Source organism: Barbus barbus (genome assembly GCF_936440315.1).
Source record: "Barbus barbus genome assembly, chromosome: 29".
Taxonomy (NCBI): domain Eukaryota; kingdom Metazoa; phylum Chordata; class Actinopteri; order Cypriniformes; family Cyprinidae; genus Barbus; species Barbus barbus.
The window spans coordinates 25941891-25968276 of NC_136757.1; the positions used below are offsets into that span (position 1 = coordinate 25941891).

At 37.0% G+C, this 26386-nt stretch overlaps 2 protein-coding genes across 2 annotated transcripts; one reads left to right on the forward strand and one right to left on the reverse strand.

Moving 5' to 3' along the window:
* Nucleotides 1-4: 4 nt before the first annotated feature.
* On the forward strand, nt 5-3546 carry LOC306849008 (pre-rRNA-processing protein TSR2 homolog). The gene is made up of 5 exons (XM_079383834.1): nt 5-119; nt 377-467; nt 550-641; nt 729-887; nt 2502-3546. Exons 1-5 carry the CDS (start codon nt 39-41, stop codon nt 2634-2636), a joined length of 558 nt encoding a protein of 185 aa, XP_079239960.1. The 5' UTR covers nt 5-38; the 3' UTR covers nt 2637-3546.
* LOC306849006 (SRSF protein kinase 3-like) lies at nt 3197-26386 on the reverse strand. Its single transcript, XM_079383831.1, has 16 exons — nt 26328-26386; nt 25805-25925; nt 21734-22125; nt 20773-20881; nt 20503-20590; nt 20282-20369; nt 19329-19435; nt 19009-19174; nt 17005-17030; nt 13655-13853; nt 10090-10311; nt 8634-8731; nt 8408-8515; nt 8200-8269; nt 7185-7277; nt 3197-3978 (listed from the first exon to the last, which is right to left on the reverse strand). The coding sequence occupies exons 1-16, from the start codon at nt 26341-26343 to the stop codon at nt 3794-3796; spliced, it is 2088 nt and encodes a 695-aa protein (XP_079239957.1). The 5' UTR covers nt 26344-26386; the 3' UTR covers nt 3197-3793.

Below are 26386 nucleotides of genomic sequence, written 5' to 3' on the forward strand. Positions count from 1 at the left end.
GTTCTGTGATCGACTCTTCAGGTCTGTTGGTTTTCAAGATGGCGCCGCTCACATCTTCTACACGTGAATTGTTCGGTGAAGCAGTTCGGGCTGTTTTGGAAATGTGGCCGGTGCTACAAGTTAGTGCATTTATTACATTCTATTCTGAAAAATGTATATTTCGCAGAATAGTGTCATATATATTAAGCAAGCTTTAGTTTGAATTCAGAAACCAGACTGCTACCTGGTTAGCGTTGTCAAGTGTAAACACGTTTATATACTCCATCTAACTCTTAAAGTTCTGTCTTGTCACGACCATGTGTCCAGATGCACAGCTCTGTTGGATCTTGAACAGTTGCTGATGTTGTGATTTGTAGCTTTGAGTGTTTTCTCGCAGATCGCGGTGGATAATGGGTTCGGAGGCGCGTACAGTCAGCAGAAAGCGGAGTGGATGGTGGACGCGCTGCAGCAGTATTTCATGGATAACGGTCAGAGCCGGTGAATCATTCACTATAGCTGTGTAGATCTTCTGATGTTCACAGCAAACCCAGTTGTGCCTCCTCCTCACAGATGAGCTGCAGCAGGACGAGGTGGAGGAGTTCATCTCTGACCTGATGAACAACGAGTTTGACACGGTGGTGGATGACGGCAGCTTGCCGCAGGTTTGCTTTGTCTTTGAGTAGATATTAATCGGAGGTATTTACAGTTGGCGAGCTGAGTCTGTGTGTGTGTGTGTAACTGTCGCTCAGGTGGCGCAGAAGGTGTGTGAGATGTTCCAGCAGTGTCAGCAGGACAGACTGACGGAGGTCAGAGAGCAGATCAAGCAGCTGATTCAGAAGAAGAGCGCTGGGAGAGCAAAGGCCTCACCTGCTGCTGCTGATGATGATGATGAGAGTGAAGATGAAGAGGTATGGTATATTAGTGTGTTTCCATATTTATTAGTGCTGTCAAACGAGTAATCGCATTCCAAAATAAGTTTGTTTACATTATATATGTGTACTGTGTATATTTATTATGTGTATATATAAAAAAGTGAGTACACCCCTAAGTGAAAATGTCCAAATTGGGCCCAAAGTGTCGATATTTTGTGTGGCCACCATTATTTTCCAGCACTGCCTTAACCCTCTTGGGCATGGAGTTCACAAGAGCTTCACAGGTTGCCACAGGAGTCCTCTTCCACTCCTCCATGACGACATCACGGAGCTGGTGGATGTTAGAGACCTTGCGCTCCTCCACCTTCCGTTTGAGGATGCCTCACAGATGCTTAATAGGGTTTAGGTCTGGAGACATGCTTGGCCAGTCCATCACCTTTACCCTCAGCTTCTTTAGCAAGGCAGTGGTCGTCTTGGAGGTGTGTTTGGGGTCGTTATCATGTTGGAATACACCCCTGCGGCCCAGTCTCTGCTTCAGTATGTCACAGTACATGTTGGTATTCATGGTTCACTCAATGAACTGTAGCTCCCCAGTGCCGGCAGCACTCATGCAGCCCCAGACCATGACACTCCCACCACCATGCTTGACTGTAGGCAAGACACACTTGTCTTTGTACTCCTCACCTGGTTGCCGCCACACACGCTTGACACCATCTGAACCAAATAAGTTTATCTTGGTTTCATCAGACCACAGGACATGGTTCCAGTAATCCATATCCTTAGTCTGCTTGTCTTCAGCAAACTGTCTGTGGGCTTTCTTGTGCATCATCTTTAGAAGAGGCTTCCTTCTGGGACGACAGCCATGCAGACCAATTTGATGCAGTGTGTGGCGTATGGTCTGATCACTGACAGTCTGACCCCCCACCCCTTCAACCTCTGCAGCAATTCTGGCAGCGCTCATACGTCTATTTCCCAAACACAACCTCTGGATATGATGCTGAGCACGTGCACTCCACTTCTTTGGTCGACCATGACGAGGCCTGTTCTGAGTGGAACCTGTCCTGTTAAACCACGGTATGGTCTTGACCACCGTGCTGCAGCTCAGTTTCAGGGTCTTGGCAATCTTCTTATAGCCTACGCCATCTTTATGTAGAGCAACAATTCTTTTTTTCAGATCCTCAGAGAGTTCTTTGCCATGAGGTGCCATGTTGAACTTCCAGTGACCAGTATGAGAGAGTGAGAGCGATAACACCAAATTTAACACACCTGCTCCTCATTCACACCTGAGACCTTGTAACACTAACGAGTCACATGACACCGGGGAGAGAAAAAGGCTAATTGGGACCAATTTGGACATTTTCACTTAGAGGTGCACTCACTTTTGTGGCCAGCAGTTTAGACATTAATGGCTGTGTGTTGAATTATTTTGAGGGGACAGCAAATTTACACTGTTATACAAGCTGTACACTCACTACTTTACATTGTAGAAAAGTGTCATTTATTAATGGTAAAAAAAATGGTAGTTTATTTATTTATTAATGGTAAAAAATGTTTGGTACTGGCTGACATGTTTTTGAATTTTAACAGTATATTATGCAGCATTAGAAGCAAATGTCCCCTTAATGAATTCTGTCTGGTTGTTTTTCTCAGGCTATGGAGTGTCATGGCGGTGCACTCGAAGCTTCAGTCAACGGTGCAGCAGTAAAGGAGCAGCATCTTCCTCCTCGGGCCACAAGTCAGGAGGAAGAGGATGATGGCTGGACGGTTGTGCGCAGGAAGAAGTGAGAGGACTTGCAGTATTAGGACTGATGAATTTCTTCATTTAAGACATTTTAAGGGCTTTTCTGTCTTCTCCAGCTCTGAATACTTATGTATTCGCAACGGTGACAAACTCATGAAACCCACACAATGGGGCATCTGACTAATTTTAAAACAGATGGATTTCCTCACTGGACCTCTTTCATGGGTTTCCTTCATAAATGCTTAGTTTGGAGTACACAGTCTAATGAAATCAATTTGTGTATGATTTGTAACTGGTTTGGTCTTTTGTGCATACACAAATATGTATGTACATTTTCATGGTCTAGTTGTGGCCTGGCCATGACACTGGTCTTTGACTTTCTGTATCTCTTATTTATTACTTGTAGGTTAATGCCTGCAATAGTCCTTTATCGCTCTCTAGTGTCACTATAGTGTCACAGCACCAGTAAAATACAGTGCTGGATTTTAGAATTTAGTATTTGAGTTTTTCAAACATAGTGTAAAGGTTGTGCTAAACTACTGTAGTCAGTGGAAGAAAAAAAAAAGTCATGCATGTTTGGAACAATAAACAGTGTCAGAGTTTTCATAGTTTTTCTCATTATTATTGACAATGTTAAAACAGACTCCATTGTTACAGTACATCAAGATTGTAAAAAAAATACTCCATTATGACGTCTGTGTTTGTAAGTGAGCCTTTATTCTTCCGTACACAGGTTTTAAGAGCTCAAGTCTTTATTGAATTCAGTCAAGTATTCATACAGTCTTCTGTATGTTCACAAACAAGCATTCCTCACACATATTCGCAGACAAATATAAAAAGGTGAGGGGCTTTTTTTATTTAATTTTTTACTTTGTTTTTGCAGATGGCATGTCAAGGCACTATTTTAACATATAAATATGTGACCCTTCTACACAATTAAATGACCGTACAATGAAAACTCAGACTACAGACATATTCTCTCCATCATGTTCTGAGATCATAGCTTCTTTAAATATATATATATATAAAAAACAACATAGGTTTGAGGTTCTAGCTAGGTCTGTGCTCAGATACTGTATCTCCAGTATGTTTTACCTTAGCAGTGAGTTTATGCTCTGAAAGGTGGATGTGTGCACCAAGTGATCAGACGGACCTAAATGACGCAGATCACACAAACGCAGTGAACAAGGAAAACGGCGCATTAGGAGTTGATCCAGGGGTGCTGTAGAGACTCGGCGGCTGTGGCGCGGTTCTCCGGGATGAACTCGAGCATGGTGAGCAGGAAGTCACTGAACTGGGCTGCTTGATCCAGTGGCCACTCGTACTTCTCTAGTAACACCTCGAACAGCCCCCACGGCTTCAGGTTGGAGATATGCCTCAATTCACCTACATACAAATACACACACACACACACACACACACTCGGTCAAAACATTCTCATGCAAACTCGAGGACGAAACAGCATGCAAATGTCAAGGTGGCCTGTTTTCTATGAATGTCTGTGCACTGTCTGAAGGAAAGTTGTGAATCCAGGTAAAGAAATGTTGAATTTGAAATTTGTAGCAATAGCCAACAATACATTGTATGGGTCAGAATTATTGATTTTTCCATTAAGCCAAAAAACATTAGGATATTAAGTAAAGATCATGTTCCATGAAGATATTTTGTTAATTTCCTACCGTAAATATCAAAACAATGTTTAATTAGTAATATGCATTGCTAAGAACTTTTGGACAACTTTAAAGGCGATTTTCTCAATATTTAGATTTTTTTGAGATTCCAGATTTTCAAACAGTTGTATTTCGGCCAAATATTGTTCTATCCTAACAAACCATACATCAATAGACATCTTATTTATTCAGATTTAAATCTCAGATTATAAATAAATCTCAGTCAAATTGAGCCTTATGACTGGTTTTGTGGTCCAATATTATATATATACATACACACACATACAGTCAGGTCCATAGATATTGGGACATCGACACAATTCTAACATTTTTGGCTCTATACACCCCCACAATGGATTTCAAATGAAACGAACAAGATGTGCTTTAACTGCAAACTGTCAGCTTTAATTTGAGGGTATTTACATCCAAATCAGGTGAACGGTGTAGGAATTACAACAGTTTGCATATGTGCCTCCCACTTGTTAAGGGACCAAAAGTAATGGGACAGACTAATAATCATAAATCAAACTTTCACTTTTTAATACTTGGTTGCAAATCCTTTGCAGTCAATTACAGCCTGAAGTCTGGAACACATAGACATCATAGAAATTGCTTAAATTATACATAATAGGTCTACTTTATCACTTAAACAGAGATAATAGACATAGATTTATATGTATGATTAGATGAAGTTTAGCCTAGTCCATAACATAATTAAAAAATATTTTGAGCTTTTTATCATTTCATGGTTTATATTTCTAGTGTAAGTTGATTACTTTGCACCGAGGACATGATAAAACTGAACGCCTGTATCAATAAAAAGTGTACAAATAAATATTTTTAATGTCTATTATCTCTGTTTAAGTGATAAAGTAGACCTATTATGTATATTTCAGTTAGGCTATATTATGGAGAATGTTTGTCCGATCAAAGAAAAAGAAAAAACATATCTGACATAGTTATAAAAGTTATGTTCATCTATAGAAGGTTAGAGAGCTAAATGTTGATCGCTCAAAAAACTATAGTTAATTTATCTCAAAATGGTCCACCGTTAAGTCTATAAACCTAACAGGTTATTGTATACTGCAAATTAATGTACCTCCATGAAACACTTGAGTGGTAATGTACATGAACACAATTGTATTTATATACACTACCGCTCAACAGTTTTAGATCAAAAAGAAGTCTCTTCTGCGCACCAAGGCTTCATTTATTTGATCAAAAATACAGCAAAAACAGTAATATTGTGAAATATTTTTACAGTTTAAAATAACTGTTTTCTACATTTTAGAATGCAATTTATTTCTGTTGGCAAACCTGAATTTTCATCATCATTACTACAGTCTTCATAATCAAGTTCTTATTAATCAAGACATATTCTATTCATTAATAATTGTTTTGTTTTTGTTTCAAGAATAAAAAAAATACCATTATGGCATAAGGGACATATACCATCTTATTATTGCTCATTATTGTTTAACATTTACATTAATTTCTCAAGCAATTTCTTACAGAAAATGCATTTAATAGAGAGCATTAATGCTTCATTAATAATAGTAAAAAGATGCCATTAAAAATATACTATCTTTATGTTTCTACATTAATTTGGAGGTTCAATGTGAAATTATGACAATATAAATATGCAATTAATCATGATTAATTACAGAGAAATGTGATTACTTTTTTAAATCGATTGACAGACAGCACTAATGTTAACCTTTTATAGATTTTAAATTTCAATTTAGTTTCTAAATGTATAGGTCCCCCAGAAAGAGATCGGACGGCCCCCACCCCCTTTGACCCCTTCAAATGTTTAGTTTGATAATCCAGCCCTCACATGAAGCTAATCGAATAGCCCTGCTCTAATACTCTAACATGGGTGAGTAAAAAAAATATGCACCACATACGTTCTGCAAATTGAGTGTGTGTGAAACGGGCGTAACACGATGGACTGCTCCGTTTGCCAAAAACATGCAAAGGACAAGAATCTCAGCGTTTTTAGGACAAAAAAAAGATAAATCAAAAGTAAAGGACAAATTAAGAACATTGTAGATGTGTTTAGTCATTGTAGTAATAACTGTCTGTTTTTGCAAAAAGAGTTTCATGGCTGCTAAAAACATTTTTTGGCGAGTATATTTTATCAGGTCACCGGCTATTGGCAAGTGAGGCAAAAAGTTAGTTTTAGGCCCTGCTCGTTTGTGTTTGCACACAAGCCGCGATTAAGACAGCTGACTCCACTGTCATGTGACCCTCTCTCTCTCTCTCTGTCTCTCTCACACGATGCGCAAAACTCCACATTTGAACAGTCAATAGCAAATACTTAAACTAATAACAAAACATACAGTCGCTGATTCAGAGGAGCAGATTGTCATAGCAAAGACAGAATCATCTCTCCTAGGTTCACGGTCACGGTCGTCCATAAAATGTGTTGCTGTTCTGTTGTAAGTAATCTTAATGATTCCTAAATGCATCTACTTTCTGAAAGCCAAATAAAGTGCTTTTGCTTTCGCACAGAAACACAGCGTCTCCCTGACACGGCTTCTTCAACACTACTGCGGTTAGCCTTCTTTCTTTGCGTGAACATTACGCAAATATTTCCACATCGTGACGTAGAGATGTGGGGGCGTGTTTAAATGAGCCGTTTTAGGAGGGCGTGGCAGAGTCTTAACGTTGATAAAGTATTTCTCTTTGGTTTTGAGACTTCAGTCTTTGCAACTTCAGGGATCTTATCTATGCATGAACAGCTTGTAACACTCCAAAGAGAAAGGAAAACTTGAAATCGCATCATATGACCCCTTTAAGGGGAAAATGACTCAGGGATGTTCTTCATCAGACTCATCCTGACATTCTCCTGTAATTTAAACATCCAGATTCACATTTTTTGAAGGAAATCTTTAAGAAGAGTGTTTGCTGAGCTCTCACCTCTTCGGCTGAAGTACTCTCTGGAGTATCTGCCTGTCAGGGCGAAGTGTGGAGGAATGGGACCCAGCAGCTCAATGATGTGAGCTATGTGATCTGGAAAACAATGCAAAAGAATCGCACAAACATATTTTTAGACTATGGAAACTATGGACATTTTTGTTTGGATGTTTTTGACGTTTTTTACACTCACCAAGGCTGCATTTATGTGATCAAAAATACAGTAAAAACAGCAATATTGTGAAATAATATTACAATTTAAAATAACTGATTTGAATTAGTGCTGTCAAACGATTAATCGCATCCAAAATAAAGGTTTGTTTACATAATATATGTGTCTGTACTTTGTATATTTATTATGTATATATAAATACACACACATACAGTATATATTTTGAAAATACGTACATGTATTTACATGTATATATTCATATAATACATATATATATATAATTTTAAATATAATTTATCCCTGTGATCAAATCTGAATTTCCAGCATCATTCCTCCAGTCTTCAGTGTCACATGATCCTTCAGAAATCATTCTAATACGCTGATTTGCTCAAGTTGCTCAAGAAACATTTCTTATTATTATCAATGTTGAAAACAATTGTGCTGCTTCATATTTTTGTAGAAAGTGTTAAAAAAAATTCAAGAGTCTTCAATAAATAGAAAGTTCAAAACAACTATTTATTTGAAATTGAAATCTTTTGTAACCTTATAAATGTTTTTACTGTTACTTTTGATCCATTTAATGCATTCTTGCTGAATAAAATATTAATTTCTTTAAAAAACAAAGTAAATACTGATCCCAACTTTTTGATTCATGAACCAAGCCTACAGTTCTGAGACTGATGCAAAGCAAAAAAATATATATATATATATTTGAAAAGTGAAAAAAAGGACAAGTCTGTGTATTTTAATTATTTTAAGAGGCTCATCCCATTAAAACAAGTCTTTAAAAATTGACCTATAGTCACTGAATATAAGTAACTTGGGAAGAAGACCAAGAGAACAGACCTTCATCTCGAGTGTAGTCCTCTCCTGAGTGAGGCTCAAACAGATAGTCTCCAGTCGCCAACTCAAACGCCTGTGAAGACACATCATATTACTGCTCTCTCACATGACACACAAGCAGGAAGCTCAAACCTACATATGAACATCCTGACCATTTTTCAACGTCTTTATGGAAAAGTAGATGTTAGATCAACACTGAATGAGTTCATACCATACACGCCGTGCTCCATATGTCAGCAGGGGGTCCGTACTCGGCTCCGATCAGCACCTCCAGAGCTCGGTACTGACGCGTCTGGATGTCCTCGGTAAAGTGCTTGTGCTGATGTGGAGGAGAGGACATCAGTAAACATCACACATCACCAGCTCTTTGCGTTCAAACACCTGATGAACACCTTAATTCACTTTCTGAATGGCTGGAATCGACCCACTGTACTCACCACCCAGCATGCATTGCCAAGGTCTGCAATCTTGATACGTATTTTATCTGCGTTCTGAGGTTCTAGAGGATTCACTAAGAAATCAGCAGCAGAGTACGCTGTGGGGGAAAAAAACAGACCATTTTAACATTGATGTGAAATTTTCAGCAACATAATTACAGCTAATCAGAAGATATTTGACACTTAATTTAAGATAAAAAGCCTACAGAGAGCAGCGGTTGGATTCCAGAAGTAAGAATCCCATTTATTTTCTCCACAGGGGAACTGATTTTGAGCGATAACTTATAAACCTTCAAAAACAGACCTACTGTGAACTATGAATGTGTTAATCAATGCTATGTGCTTTGGTTAAAGCCAGTAGTCACATTATTTCAACTTTATTTTCAAAAACTGTTTTCAACAGAGAATCCAAGTGAAAAAAATATACTATCCATAATTCTGCAAGAAAATCTCTACTAATGATATAATATAGTATATATACATTTATGATGCCTAAACACTTTCTTGACACACTCTGTAAATTTAGATTGCAAATGCATTTAAAATTTTAGATAATAGAATTTTAGGTTTGACTCTCTACCAATCAAACCACGCCAAAAGAACCCTGTAGCAGCCACCCAATCCCATGATGCACTGCAGATGACGTAATCAAGTCAAACTCTCTATGCTCTCAAACTACTTAAATATTTGCATGCATAATATACATGTTTTGCAACAAAAGTCAAATATATTATTTCTAAACACATTTGTACCTAGATTTGCTTTATAATTATTGATTGTTTTAAATTTGACTGACCCATTTCACAGACTCTGATGATGTGTCTCAGTTACTAATATCATTAATCTTGTTTTAATATTGCCATTTTTAAAACACTTTAATGCACATTTTTTAACACTACATGTTATATTACATTAAATTACAGAAAATTAGTCACAGCTGCAGTATGTTTCTAATATAACAGCTGATGGATTGACAGCTAATTTGACATCTTTCTCTTTTCTGATCACCACGATCAATCTCTCAGTATTTTTTCCCCTCATAGAAACCCTTTTTCTTATGCTACTGTGGCAAATAGGAATGGAAAAATGATGTGTTGTAGTTTCCGTTCACCACTTTCTGGACCTCTCAGAACCTCGTAAATGGGAAAAGGGATCTTTATGCAATTTAAAATGCTTCATGGGATTGCAGTTCTTTCTCTTATTAAACCTGTTAAGTACACAGTCTTACACTTTTGTCTTTTTGTCAGATTTTCAAACATTATTTTGCTTCAAATCAAAGTTTGTAATGCTGATTTAACTTATAGCTGGTTGGTTTGGTTCATGGTTTGTGATTCAAAGACTATAAAACAAAGACTCTATAATCCCTATGGGAATAACGAGTGGGGAAAAACACTTCCAGAACCAAGGCCGGACACTCTATTTGTTGTTTTCCATCAGCTCACAGCAGAGTACGTACTGTTGGGAGAGAGCAGCGAGCGCTCAGTGGAGTATCCGGACAGAGTGGACAGAGCCGACTCAGAGGTAGCTGACAGGATGGAACCAGACATGCCAGACAGGCCCGATCCAGGACTGGAGAAGCGTAGGGGTCCGAAGCCGTTACAGCCCTCCTCCAACCACGACGATCCTGATTCTGGACTGTGTTTATTCAAAGCTCCTGTAGAGTGTCCGTTACCGTTCACTGTGACACAAATGATGAGGAAAATGTGCTGAATACTTCAGAGACAGTCAAGTTTGATTTATTTATACAGCGTTTTCATAATACACGATTTCAAAGCAACTTTACAGAAAGTCAGTGCCATATCTAGAATGACTTGATGCTTTAAGAGAACAATTTTTGTGCTGGGTGACATACAATGATTATATAAATCACCCTCTGGATTTAGATCTAGCTGTTATTATTTGTTATTCTGTGTTCAAATGTAATTAAGAGATTCAAATATTAATTTCGTATTAAGCGAGCGTCTGTTTGTTTATAATTTAGCACCATGCCAGCTACCTTGGCTTTTTTAATGATGAGAAAGAAGTGAAATATATCAAAAGTAAATATATAAATCTATACATACAAGCAAAATTTATAAATCTTTTTAAAGTTTAGCCTATCTAAAATCTAAAACTTAATCTGGCCTCACATCATTAATCTTTTCTTAAGATTCAGCTGAATATTAAAGCATCTTGGAGGAGCTAAAACCACCACAGTCCATCATAATACGCTTCAGACATATTGGACTCTGGATGAAAATATGATTGGTTGTCATAAGTGAATATATCATTTGTTGAAAAAATTCTGATATGACTTTAACCTTTTTCAAATTCAATCAGCAGTTATTTAAGCAATGATGTTGAATTCAATTCCCAACATCTTGTTAATAGATGGGTTTCCATCCGAACGTGAAGAGAATCTTTTCAAAGTTTGCAAAAAAGAAAACAAAAAAAAAAAATGCGATTTAGGTGCATTTCCATCAAGTTGTTCCAGTGGTATTGGTAACCTAGTAAACAACAGTAAATAAAGCACCATCAGCAGAAACAGCCGATTAAGTCATGGGTTTAATGTTTACTACGTCAGATTTTGTTCGGCACATGCGCTTCCACCTCCCATAATTCGCATTAAAGGATTAGTTCACTTTTAAAAAAACTTTTGCTGATAATTTACTCACCCCCATGTCATCCAAGATGTCCATGTCTTTCTTTCTTCAGTCGAAAAGAAATTAAGGTTTTTGATGAAAACATTTCTCCATATAATGGACTTCAATGGGACCCAAACGGTTCAAGGTCCAAATGACAGTTTCAGTGCAGCTTCAAAGGGCTTTAAACGATACCAGACGATGAATAAGGGTCTTATCTAGCGAAACGATCGGTCATTTCAAAAATAAATAAAAAAGTTTAAGTTTTATAAGCACAAATGCTCGCCTTGCTCTGTTCTGTGATGCGCGTTCATGACGTCACGTAATGACGTGGAAAAGGTCACGGTTGACTTAGGTGGAAGTACCGAGTCAGTGTTTACAAATGTGCGGAAGGAGGACCATATACACATATTCAAATGTCTTTGTGTCAGTTTATCGTTTAAAATGCCCATTTCGTGTGCGTATCCTGGGTGTTTTAATATTAAAAAGCCTACTGACTCGGTACTTCCGCCTTAGTCAACCGTGACCTTTTCCACGTCATTGCGTATTACGTGACGTCACGAACGCGCATCACAGAACAGAGCAAGGCGAGCATTTGTGCTTATAAAACTTAAAAACTTTTTTATTTATTTTTGAAATGACCGATCGTTTCGCTAGATAAGACCCTTATTCATCGTCTGGTATCGTTTAAAGCCCTTTGAAGCTGCACTGAAACTGTCATTTGGACATTGAACCGTTTGGGTCCCATTGAAGTCCATTATATGGAGAAATGTTTTCATCAAAAACCTTAATTTCTTTTCGACTGAAGAAAGAAAGACATGGACATCTTGGATGACATGGGGCTGAGTAAATTATCAGCAAAAGTTTTTTTAAAAGTGAACTAATCCTTTAACTCTTTTTCACACAAGTCAGAAACCTCCTAATCAGAGAAAACTTTTTTTGCAAAGGGATTTTTTTTCATTTTTGCTGCGATACTTCAAAATGTACGATACTTCGAAACAGTGATGGAAACATAACAATAGAGACAAGACAAATTTCAGATATTGTGATGTCTATCCTTACTGTGCTTGAAAATTGTTCATATCCTGGGAAAGATTTTGGTCATATCACCATATTGTCATAAGTTTAATCAGGGAGCTTTCATGAAACTGACTTTACAATGTTAAATCTAGAAAAATCTTTAATTTGTCAATATTTTAATTATAGATTCATTCAGGAATGTTCTTGTGTTCAAAAACTGTCAGACTCAATAGAATGAAACTCAACACAGGGGTCTTGAGATGTGTATATATAAATATATATAAAAAAAAGATAGCATCTTGACACAGCATCTTAAAACGCAACAAAAGGCTGAAACATTAATGAGATGCACTGCATCAAAAACATCCATGTAGCACACAGACCAATAAACAAGCACAAAAATCTGTAGATCATTCACCTCTTCATTGCCCTTAGGTCCAAAAACTATGAGTTGTAACAAAAAATGTCTGCAAGCATAATTATATTTAACCCTCACCTCAAATCACACATTCTGACCAATAAAATACCAAGGCTTTTCTAGTCATTGGTGATTAATAGATAAGAAATTGTTGAGATATAGAGATCACACTAACAAAACAAAAAAAAAACTCTTTTTTTTTGGTAAAACTATTTATTTTGGCTAAAAAATGTAAATAAATAAATACAATTCCATAATCTAAATAGTGATGAAAATTACCTGTAGGCCACTAAATTTTGAGAGAGCCTATTTTCCACATATACAACTAAAGATAACTAAAATTAAAAAAAAAAAAAAAAATTGAAGAAAGATTGATGCAGCTTCTGTTTTTTTGCATAAATCACTCGCATGTACAAAGCTTCATTCTCCCTAAAATTCATCTTAATGTTCTACATGTCATTTTGCATGTGTAAATGGTTCATTAAGTCAGTTCATTAATTAGATTTCCATTTGATGGCCATTAATGCTGAGTAATACTGTTTTCAGAAACGAAAACACTTTGGCACTTGAGTAAAAGATTTGTTGCTCGCTCTGAGACATCGGAGTGATGTTTTCTACACTCAGGAGCAAGAGGAGATGTGCATAATGGATGTCTCATTATTTTCTGGCTTGAAATATAGACGAAAACAAATGGAACTAATTTGACACATTAATCTTATGTTTTTTCCTCCATATATTGTACATAATCTTTCAATAGCTCACAGAATTCCCCACAAGGTATTTTACAAAGCCTCATTTTTGAAGTAATAATATATTTCAGTACCTCAGCTAACAAAGCCGTCCTTCATTCAAGTAAATCAACACTTTTTGCAAATTAGTTCAAAAGAATCATTCGAAAGAATGATTCAATTTAATTAAATTCTCTTGTGCATGCTGAAAATATATATATAAATGTATCTCACTTTGTGCGTGTTTGTGGTCATCCTCTCCGTCCTCACTGAGCCTCCAGAGCGCTCGTGTGTTTCCAGAAGCATCCGGCGGCAAAACTCCATCCAACTCCTCCATCCTTTGCAGGTCCAACAGCCTCTCGTCCAACAGACGCTGGTGCCGTTTGGCTTTCCTCTTCAACTTCTTCTTCTTATTCTTTGATAATTTACCCGTCTAGACACAAACACACATGGGCAGAAAGTTTTAAGTTTAACATTTCTTGGTTTTTGTTTTTTTTAAACCAAGCTAATTTCAAAAATGTTAGCTGATCAACCTGTGCAATTATGATTATGTTTGCAAGAGCAAACTAATCTCACACTTATAATGGTTAATATGTTCTCAAACAGAATGCATCATGTGGTTAATGGAACAGTTCACCCCAAAATGAAAATTTGCTGAATATTTACTCACTCTCAGTCCATTTAATATGTAGATGAGTTTGTTTCTTCATCAAAATAGATTTAGAGAAATTTTGCATAACACGACTTGCTCACCAATGGATCCTCTGCAGTGAATGGGTGCCGTCAGAATAAGAGTCCAAACAGCTGATAAAAACATCACAATAATCCATTTTTAAGACGTTTTTAACTTCAAACCATTGCTTATGAGTCTATAATCCATAACATTGCTTTTTCCAGTGAAACTTTTACATTTTCTGAATCAGGAGAGAAATATGCACAGATCAAGCATCATTTACAAGTGAAAACAGTACAAAACAAATATGTCAGAGGATGTGAGAGGACAAAAGTGGATGGACTTTTTCACTGAAGGAAGCATTATTATAAATTACGGACTGGTATTTTGGCCAGAAGTGACGGTTTGAAGTTAAAACGTCTAAATGATGGGTTTTCTTACAAACATGCAGCTTTTCTCACTTCACAAGACATAAATTGATGGATTGGAGTTGTGTGGATTATTGTAGTGTTTTATTCAGTTGTTTGGACTCATTCTGATGGCACCCATTCACTGGAGAGGATCCGCTGGTCAGCAAGTGACGAAAAGCTAAACCTTTTCTGATGCAGAAACAAACTAATCTATATCTTGGATGGCCTGAGGGTGAGAATATTTTTGGGTTACCTATTCCTTTAACAAGGTTGCTGGTTCAAACTCAACAAAAAAGTAAATCACCACTGTGTCCTTGACCTAAACACTTCACCTCAAGTTACTCCAGGGGAACTGTCACTGAAATAAGTCTTTTCATGGGTCGCCAACCTTAGGCACAGTTGTCAGCAATGGCATGCAGAGGGGTTATTTTATTTAGTTACAAAAGCCAAGCACTGTGAATTAATCATGATTTTCATGACATGTTGTCCAGGGATCCTTTCTAAATCATTTGCTCATTTTTGATACTCTAAGCTCACACTGACACAGCATAAAGTGAATTCTGCCACGTCGGATATCTGACACCCCTGCGCCATTTCCAGCTCTGGGACTATTTTGGGATGTCAGCTCTGTTGCCGTGTCTGTTGTCTGGTCGAGCCGTGACACATCCGCTCTACTGAGCCCAGTCTTACAGGACTGACCTGATGAACCTCTGCGTCTGGTGCTGTCTGTAAAACTACTGCTGCGACACATAAATGGGACTTCTTGCTGTAGGTGCAGATATAAATTTATCAGAGGTACTCAACTGTATTCTAGGCCTTATGCTCTGTTACTGTATATCAAATAAACTGGGTCACTGTAATCTAAAGGGGTCAGAAAGGAGCATGCAATACCATCTGTTACGGATACTGCTCACAGTCTGAAGAAAACAGGAGTAATGCTTTCTATAATACAAACAGAGGATTCAATCACTCAGAAGTTACAAACCTTTTAAATCATTTATGATATTAATTAGCAATTGTTGCACACATCAGAACATTTACAGGTGAAAAGATTAAAAAGGTGGTGATGCACAGAAGTAATCACAATGACTAAGATTAACTAAATTAAAATATGCCATAATAAAGAAGGTGAAAAGCAGTTTAGCCGACCTAAAACATGTTGAGATGAGTCAAGCAGTAAAAACACTGGAGATAATTATTTTGGATAATTACACTTTTTAAAAAGTAATTTCTTTAGGTAGCAGCCATTTATTTAAGAAATCTGAAGTCTAACAAGATTAAAAGACACAAGTTTAAAAAAAAAGTTTTAATCGTGTTTATCATTTTCAATATATTTTGTTGTAATAATTCATTAACAATAATAAGAAATTGAGATGAGACATGCAGAAAAAATATTGTATTCTTAAACTTATGTAAAAGCCAATCATCAAGAATGAAATCAGTAGCCTAGTATTTAAAACGGAGCAAAACAAAAAATAAAAATTCATTTATTTCTTATTTTAGTATTATTTTATCTGAATATTATAGTATTATTATTATTAACGTTAAAATATTTATACATATGCTACAACAAGAAATAAAACAAAAATTAAAAGACTTTAAACTCAATATCTGTTTTGGTCTTAAAAATGCAATAACTTCCAATAATATAACACCATCCAAAGCTAATAATTTTGAGATATCTTATTCTTTTCAACATTTCTTTTCTCATCTCAGCGGTGGAGACAGCCTTGCTTTTCGCCATTCATCTCATTTATATTCAGAAGAGAGGAAAATGTGACAGTAATTCGTGAAATCACTCTGAACCATGCAGAGGTGGTGGCTGAAATAAGAAAAGCAGAATACAGGCAGCGGGAACGCAGCGGATCTCTGTCTGGCTGTCATGACGTGAGAAAAGATAATGCTCCTGTCTGAGAACAGCTTACTGCACTGCTCTTTTCTCACTTCTAGAATAGTCACTTTTAACTTTTCTTTTAAAGAATAAAAGAGGAAAATTAATCGAATTGCAGAATGATCAGATGAGGAACGTTAGCTAGCTGGTTTAATGCTCCAGCATGTAAACACCTCTGAAAGGTCTAATATTGTTAGTGAACAGTTAACCGTGTAAAATCAACACATCTGTGGGACGGCAAAGAGCGTCAAGACCAAATCCACTGACTTGGGCAAACCGAAAGAAATGTTTTCTTCATGCACAGAGCATTTAAACATATACTCTGTGTGTTTACACTTTTATAAAACCGCCATATGATCAGTTCTCAGCCAAAACGGTGCATTCTTATGGAAATCAGAGCATATTTTGAGAGCATAGGTTGCATTGTCTTTTCCCAGATCAGTGGATCTGACCCCGGTCGTGGAGATTCGCCCCTTTCCCAGAGGTTCATGCCCGTATATCTACATAGGCAAGGGTGGGTTAGGGTACAGCAGGCAGATTAAAACAGTCATGTGTCACCAGGACAAACTACATCCTCTCTGTATTTCAGCAGGCACAACTCTGAACGTACCTGTTTTTCCCTTGGGGCCGTGCTAACTGCCATCAGAACAGAAGAGGAAAGAGGGAAGGGAAAACCACAATGATAATAATTATAATAATTTAAAATAAAAAGAAAACAGAGAAAGAAAAGATTAGAAACCAAACAGACGACAGAATAAATGAGAAATGATTGGCATATTCACCACAGAAGCAGAGGAGAAATGACGACCAGCATGCAGATCAATTTAATGGCACATTTGTAGTTGATTCAAAGTTAAAAGCACACCCAAATGACTTTTTATTTGCTTTCTTACCTTTGAAACCTAAAAAAAACTAATTCACTTGAAAAGTACCCCTAATTCTATGACCTGGACTCAATTACTGAGGATAAAACAACTGTGCTTCAGCTAACATCCACAGGAAGGCAAATCAGATTTGAAAAAATACGGACACTCACTGCTGTTGAAAAGCTGTATGTAGGGCTACAGCTACTAATCATTAACAAACAATAATGAAATTCAGTTGTGGCTTGTTTTAAACCTGAAAAAGCAAAGCACAGCTGATCATTAGATGTCAACTAATTGTTAGGTCAAAATTTTTTTTTGTGTGTTGTTATCATTCACTCCAGGGATACTCAAATCATATCAGTCATGGGACACTTTTAGAAAATCCAGGGTGTACAGAAGCCTGTGAATAAATAACCAGGCAATCCTTGATATTCATTTGGTTCAAGTATTGACTAAAGTATAAACCAAACCTATGTTAAACCAGCCTCAAATATTTAATCAAAGCTGTCATTAAAGGGAGAGTTCACCCAGAAATGAAAATTACCCCATGATTTACTGACCCTCAAGCCATCCTAGTAGTATATGACTTTCTTCTTTCAGACGAATACAATCAGAGTTATATTCAAAAACATCCTGACTCCTGGCTCTTCCAAGCTTTATAACGGCAGTGAATGGGGGTCGAGTTTTTGAAGCCATCATCATAAATAGTGCTCCACACTTCCTCTTTTTGTACTTTTGTTTTGTTTTGCTCTCTCCTCTCTGTTTCCACGTTCGTCACTTCTCTAGAGCAGAGACTTGGCTCTATCCATCGGTTGTTGACTGGACACGGATCGTATACAGATCTATAGGCAGATCTGAATGAGAGCTTGAAGATAATTGTAAAAAAGGGTCTGGTTTTAAAAGGACTACATTTTGGACAAGTCTGAGATACTTCGCCAGACAGAAGCCTGACCAAAATTACAAGGTCAAAAGTATTTAAAAACTTAAACATGCAAACAATTCACAGGAATATCAAAAACGAAAATAGGTAAGGTGCACTCTCATTTAATGCTGACTTAATTTAAATAAATTCATAAATGCGCTTGCAACTATTTAATTCACATCATGTAAAGATATTCATATCAAATTCACTATAGATCATGTGCAAAGTCAAGAACGATGCTTATATATTAGATTAAGAGGTTTATAAAAACAATGAAACACAGATGAAGGCAAACTCAGTCCGGTTACACATTAAAGAAAAAAAAAACTATTAATAATAAGCAAATAATTAAAACAATTAATTGTAATCTAAATGTATGTTTCACACTGTAAGCAACAAAATGAACTGCATTACAACGATCAAGATTGGAAAAGAGCAGTAGTGAGATAAAACTAGAAAGCTCCCATTAAAAGCGTTCAGACAGCTTGATTATAGTGGGAGTGATGTGGTTTAGTCTGCACAGACACACAACTGACTTTCTAAATAACTCTGGATTGCAGTGGCGGACCACTCATAGTCTCACTGATGTGCAGTAGACCTGACTTTGAGTATCCCTGGTTTATTTCATTGTATGCTGTTCATTACTTTATTTGATGATAATGTTTCTTTATATATGGTCTATTTAATATTGAATGTATTTATTATGCAAGCATTAAATGAGTCATACATGAGTCTGAAGGAAGTGTTATGTAAGTCTCACGTGATATTAAGGTGAGTTTTAGGTGAGCCTGATGTGAGTCACACACTTAAAAATAAAGAACTGTACCGGAGGAGCCAGAAGGGGGCGGAGCTCCTGCCTTCTGCCATAACGTGGCCTCTGCCGCCAGTCGTCTCACATACAACTCATTCACATCCAGCAGGATATTCTCTGGCTTTATGTCTGTATGGATGATCTTGCATTTTGTGTGCAAGTAATCCAAGCCCTCGAGAACCTGAAGGAGAGAAATAAGACACGTATGAATCAGTCCCATGCTTTTGATGGAGCTGCAATGTGTATACACTAAACTGGTAAAACAAGTCTGAGAAATTGCTGTTCCTATTTGACTGGACATTTGTTATGTCAATATGGATGTAAAACAGACCCACCTGTCTAAGAATGCTCTTCACACAGACCATAGGCAAACCCATGTAGTTGGATTTGATGATCCATTTCAACAGCTGGTGACCGAGCACCTCTAGTACCATACACACATCTGAGAGGTCAAGGAGTCAAGGACATAGTCTGTGATTAATAACCACAAAAAGACAGCTACTGAAATATGTCAGCATGTTCTACATGTCCCAAAGCAAGTGAGCGGCGAAGTTTCGTCTGGCATAGATACTCAATTGGTGGTAATTCTCATGGTGTTTTTCACCATTTCATTTGATAAAAAAACACAATTGTTAAATACACACAGAAACTCACAATAAACCACCAAAATAAATATTCTTCAACCTGAAGAAATTATGACAGAAATATATTACTATTTATTATAAAAATACATTTTAAAAATGCAATTTGTGCAGTACTTAAAAAAAAAAAAAAAAAAAAAGTATTTAAAAAAAGAAAATGTTCTGTGCAAAGATATTGATATATTCGCATTTGACTGCATTTTAAAAGATTGATTAAATTGTTTTATTAATAAACAGTTTATTTATTAATAAAAAGTTTTATTACATTGATTGGACAAGCTTTTTATTATTAAAATTAATGAACCCATTAAAATGGAAATGTAGAAAAAAAATAAGTGAAATTTTTTTATTAAATTTTAGGGGAGGAAAATGGCATTCATAGGGCCCTAGAAAAAAGAAACAGACCAAGAAAATTCAAATTTGAATAACAAAACAGTATTCACCTAAAAACCGAGGTGGAGACTTGTTACATTCTGATTAAATATTTTTTAAAAAGTCTTTTTTAAATCACTAATTGTGCACAATAAGAACAAGAACGTATTAAAATGTAAATGAGGGTCAATATTGACTTCACAGATGAAACGTCAGATGTGACGTATAACAGAGGTGCAAAAACATGAGCATGTGATGCAAGCAGTAAAGGATACGAACACCATTGACACCAGAAATTTTAAAGTCATCAATGAGCTGAACTATCCTCTCTCGTTTGGGGTCTGTGGGGTCGCTGTCTCGCACCTGAGGAAAAATTCTGTCAGGATATACTGTGTATATATATATATATATGAAATTTATATTATATAAATTTATATATTTTACATATATAAAATTTTTAATAAAAAATGCTAATGTATTCAGTCCTTAGACTTACACATCTCAGTAGTTTAATCTCGTCCAGTGCAGTCTCCGTGTAGTGCTGGGCACTTTTAACCACTTTCAGTGCCACAAACCGTTTCCGCCTATAAGACAAATGTCATATAATGTTGAATTCATACGGTCCAATCCATACATGACTATCTGGCTGACTATCCATAAACTGACATCGGTTTACATCTCAATATTTAGAGATTGTGCATCTAGTTCCAGCAGTTTAATCTCAGGGATTAGGATTAATGTACATCGCAGCATGTAAAGTACTCACTGTAGATCCCAGCACAGCCATACAGTGGAGAAATGACCCCATCCCAGTTTCCTGACCACATGATATCTGCCATTAAACAGGTCTCCAATCTTCACTGGATAATACCCTCCTGAAAAAATCAAATATTGTTACATAACGTACATTTAATCAGTCGTTATCAGTCACTATTGCTGCTATATATACACATAGCACAGCAGCTTCAAATGTAGGTCATCAGATCAGAATTCAGGAGACAGACCTATTTGTTTTGCAATAACATACTGCTCTAAATATTTTGTTTCATTAAATGAAGCTGGTTTGCAGGGTTATTATCGTTAACACTTTTAAAAACATTTTCTTTAACTGAAATAAATATGAAACAAAATATTACTATTAGATGAAAAATGTAAACTAAACGATAATATTTAAATGCTGCCTTGCACTGAAATCACTAATCGGAAATAATACTACAAAAACTAAAACTTAAATAAAAATAAATTAAACCTAAATAGTAATACTTAAAAATGACACAATCATGTAACAAAATTACTAAAAACTATACTAAAATTAATAAGATAACTGAAAATACAAAAATAATTCAAAATATTAATAAAAACTATAAGTTTATAAATAATACTAGAATAATACTGTTTTGCAGTGATACCAGATTTATTTTTTTTTATGAATAATCTCATTTTTTGTATCAATAATGTTCTAAATAAAAATAGAAAATTGTGAAATGATATAAAGGGCTTTTCATTTGGAAAGTAGTTAACAGGCATTATAAAACGGTTATGTAATATTTTTTACATTTTATTAATTCTTCAGCAAAATTAACTGTGATGAGATGCACATCAATTACTGTGACTTATATCACAGTATGCATTTTTCCACAGTAAAAATAAATTAAAGGATAAATTAAAATCAGATATAAAGCAAATATTAGCTTAAAACCAATTTCTTATGATCATAATTATCCTACCTTTACAGTAATCTGATGGATTCTCTTGTTCCTCATCATCTGACCCGAGTAATTCTGCTGGAGGCGGGGAAAAGTCTGGAGGGGGAGGGCTCAGAGCTTGTGGTGGGGTCGTCTGATTGGCCGGGGCCTGTGGAGTGGGAGGAGTCGTGGAGAGATCTAAAGGTAGACCCAGTGAAGGTGCTATGGAAGTGGAAGGTGTGTCTGGAGACGAGAGGACGCTGGGTGAGGGAACCACTGTGATGGGAATGGAGTGAGGGATGGGGGCCGGAGGCTGCAGGTCTGGAGGGCTCTGGGAGAGGTTTAACGGGGGTGTCGGGGGCGACTCTGGAGGGGTGGCGGATCTGTGGATGGTGAGGATGTGACACAGTTCATCGGAGGAGGGGATCTGAAGTCTGTAGAGCAGTAAATAAAAGAAAAAAGAGATGTTTAAATACAACATCTGCTGGTTGAAATCCTGTGCGAAAGAACATTCTTCTACAAAACGCCATTTGTCTGTTGTCAACAGCAACTTTTGTTGTCTACTATTTTTAATCAAGATTCACTGATGACAACTCCATAAATAATAAATCAACAGCTACTACTTTTCATAAGCAATCTTCAGCTGTGACTTTCATATCTTGGGCTTATGATTTCACTCAAAGTACATAGACTTCAACCATCTTTGCAATTCAAAACATCAATGAACCATCTTAATATAAAGCCGCTCTGTGTCTCAGTCTATCTAGCTTTTATTAAACGGCCAATAAGTACATCTAAAAGGGGTTTGCAACAGTGGCCAACCAATATGGGTTTTTCTTGACACTGATATCTAGAGAGCAGGGTTGCCAATAGAATGGCTAACATAAACATATAATGTGTTATGCACACACTGTAATGCACAAGAACATTCAGACATCTGGGAACACAGAATGCAGTTCATACCGATTGTGATTATACACTGAACAAAATTATAAACGCAACACTTTTGTTTTTGCCCCCATTTTTCATGAGCTGAGCTCAAAGATCTAAGACTTTTTCTATGTACACAAAAGGCCTATTTCTCTCAAATATTGTTCACAAATCTGTCTAAATCTGTGTTAGTGAGCACTTCTCCTTTGCCAAGATAATCAATCCACCTCACAGGTGTGGCATATCAAGATGCTGATTAGACAGCATGATTATTGCACAGGTGTGCCTTAGGCTGGCCACAATAAAAGGCCACTCTAAAATGTACAGTTTATCACACAGCACAATGTCACAGATGTCACAAGTTTTGAGGGAGTGTGCAATTGGCATGCAGACTGCAGGAGTGTCCACCAGAGCTGTTGCCCGTGAATTGAATGATCATTTCTCTACCATAAGCCATCTCCAAAGGCGTTTCAGAGAATTTGGCAGTACATCCAACCGGCCTCACGACCGCAGACCACGCGTAACCACACCAGCCCAGGACCTCCACATCCAGCGATCATCTGAGACCAGCCACCTGGACAGCTGCTGCAACAATCGGTTTGCATAACCAAAGAATTTCTGCACAAACTGTCAGAAACCATCTCAGGGAAGCTCATCTGCATGCTCGTCGTCCTCATCGGGGTCTCGACCTGACTGCAGTTTGTCGTCGTAACCGACTTGAGAGGGCAATGCTCACATTCGATGGCATCTGGCAGGGAGAGGTGTTCTCTTCATGGATGAATCCCAGTTTCCACTGTACAGGGCAGATGGCAGACAGTGTGTATGGCGTCGTGTGGGTGAGCGGTTTGCTGATGTCAACGTTGTGGATCGAGTGGCCCATGGTGGCGGTGGGGTTATGGTATGGGCAGGCGTATGTTATGGACAACGAACACAGGTGCATTTTATTGATGGCATTTGATACCGTGACGAGATCCTGAGGCCCATTGTTGTGCCATTCATCCACGATCATCACCTCATGTTGCAGCATGATAATGCACGGCCCTATGTTGCAAGGATCTGTACACAATTCCTGGAAGCTGAAAACATCCCAGTTCTTGCATGGCCAGCATACTTACCGGACATGTCACCCATTGAGCATGTTTGGGATGCTCTGGATCGGCGTATATGACAGCGTGTTCCAGTCCCTGCCAATATTCGCCAACTTCGCATAGCCATTGAAGAGGAGTGGATACTGACTGGTTTTCGGGCCACCCCGGACCCCCCCAATACAGTAAAACTGCACATTTTAGAATGGCCTTTTACATTTACATTTTATTCATTTAGCTGACGCTTTTATCCAAAGTGACTTACAATTGCTATATATGTCAGAGGTCGCATGCCTCTGGAGCAACTAGGGGTTAAGTGTCTTGCTCAGGGACACATTGGTGTCTCACAGTGGATTCGAACCCGGGTCTCTCACAACAAAGGCATGTGTCTTATCCACTGCGCCATCACCACCCCACTTTTATTGTGGCCTGCCTAAGGAACACCTGTGCAATAACCATGCAGTCTAATCAGCATCTTGACATGCCACACCTGTGAGGTGGATTGATTATCTCGGCAAAAGGAGAAGTGCTCACTAACACAGATTTAGACAGATTTGTGAACAATATTTGAGAGAAATAGGCTTTTTGTGTACATAGAAAAAGTCTTAGATCTTTGAGTTCAGCTCATGAAAAATGGGGGCAAAAACAAAAGTGTTGCGTTTATAATTTTGTTCAGTGTATGTGACCCTGGAGCACAAAACCAGTCATAAGTAGCACAGGTATATTTGTAGCAATAGCCAACAATATACTGTAAATGCCATTCTTTTATGCCAAAAATCATTAGGATATTGAGTAAAGATCATGTTCCATTAAGATATTTAGTCAATTTCCTTCCGTAAATATATCAAAACTTTTGAAATTTTTGATTAGTAATATGCATTGCTAAGAACTTCATTTGGACCACTTTAAAGGCGATTTTCTCAATATTTTGTCCTATCCTAATAAACTATACATCAATGGAAAGCTTATTTTATTCAGGTTTCAGATGATGTATAAATCTCAATTTCACAAAATTGACCCTTATGACTGGTTTTGTGGTCCATGGTCACATTTATAATAATAATATTTTTTTCTATATTTAGTTACTTAATTTTTAGGCATGTAGCACATTTATTATTAGTCACATATAAATAAAAAAATGGAAAAATTATAAAATAAAATTTTATTTTAATATAATATAATATATAATATTTACATATAAAATCTAAATCCTCTCTTTTTTTTCTAACCTCAGGGAAGAAATTATGCGTCAGTTTTTCATATTTTCATAATTTCCATCAACATATCAGTCTGACCTTAGCAAACATTGCATTGTCTTTAGACTGGTTTAGGATGACAGTGCTGACAGTGCTTTTTTAGGGGTTTGTTTTGATAATTAGTTCACTAACTGGATTCCTTTGACTCACTACTGATTGGATACTGCACATTTTTCTGACTCCTAATAATTTTTGGAAAACAAAAATGCATATTCACACAATATTTACTCAAAATAAATTAACATATTTAAAAAAAAAAATTCATTTTCCTCAAGATTGACTCACACAGTTATATCTTAATACTGTCTGAATAATCAATCTGATATTTCTCTATCAATAAAATAGCATAAAAACAACAAATTATTTAATATTCATGAAAATTACTGACAATTTTAGTGCAACATTAAAAGCGTGTCATTTGATGCCTGTGTTACATGACAAACAGTAATGAAAGCTGATATTTATGCATGGGATATTTATGTAGGGGAAGCACGGCACTGCTAATGTAATTTAATCACTTGCATTTCTTCTTATTTGACCATATTCATTTTTACTAAAGTTCAGTGTGTACTAAATGAATAAATGTGGGAAAATCAGAATTTAGGATAATATCTGTGCACAATCTGTGGTTCCTATCCATGATGCACGTATGTACAATAATGTATATTGTTATGATTTTTCCAGTTAAAATAGGTCCCACATGCATGGACTGGGAGGGAGGGCCATGAGTCAATATGCTTATCTGGAGAAGTGACTCCCATGGCCACCCTCCTATATATTTTTAGCAGCATCTCACAGAGTAGAAACCCAGATCTGGATCCTGCCCAGTTAGACACACTCACCCCAGCTCCAAACTAGAGATCTCCACTGCTGCTGCTGCTGCTGCTTTGCGGTGCTTCTTGTTTTTCTTCTTCTGCTTTTTGCCGTAGCTGTTCTGGGGAAGGCTGCTGTCGCTGCTGGATACTGGCATGCATCAGAGAGAATATCATATAACATAATACATATTAGACATGCTGTTATAGGCACCCCCACCCCCAATTCACTATACATGAGCAACTAATGGAGGACAATCCACCAACAAATCGAGGATTTCACATCGTTAACAGCCTATATGACTCTATGAATCCCATGCATTTATTAATAACCACCCGAATAATTCAATCAATCAGTGTGAATCCAAACATAAACGTGCTCACGCTTAGCTTTACCGCTAACACGGGCTCTAACGTTAGTCATCAAAACAAGCGTCATTTTAACCCTCCGACGAGCCGGCATTGTTGTATTTATCCTCAATACACATAATACATCCACAGACACTAACATAGTTAGGGCTGTTTGGCTTTTTTTTAATGAAAACACTCTCACCGTTCATCGATATCATCGGGACAGCTGTCACAACCTCACGCACATTCGCTTCAGTTGTT

Coding starts and splice junctions, on each gene's coding strand:
- LOC306849008 (XM_079383834.1), top strand. CDS start 39: ATGGCGCCGCTCACATCTTCTACACGTGAATTGTTCGGTGAAGCAGTT. Junction 642..728: donor ATGACGGCAGCTTGCCGCAG/GTTTGCTTTGTC, acceptor ACTGTCGCTCAG/GTGGCGCAGAAGGTGTGTGA. Junction 888..2,501: donor ATGAGAGTGAAGATGAAGAG/GTATGGTATATT, acceptor TGTTTTTCTCAG/GCTATGGAGTGTCATGGCGG.
- LOC306849006 (XM_079383831.1), bottom strand. Junction 22,126..25,804: donor ATCTCTAGTTTGGAGCTGGG/GTGAGTGTGTCT, acceptor ACTGCTCTACAG/ACTTCAGATCCCCTCCTCCG. Junction 8,732..10,089: donor CTCGCTGCTCTCTCCCAACA/GTACGTACTCTG, acceptor TTTCCCCCACAG/CGTACTCTGCTGCTGATTTC.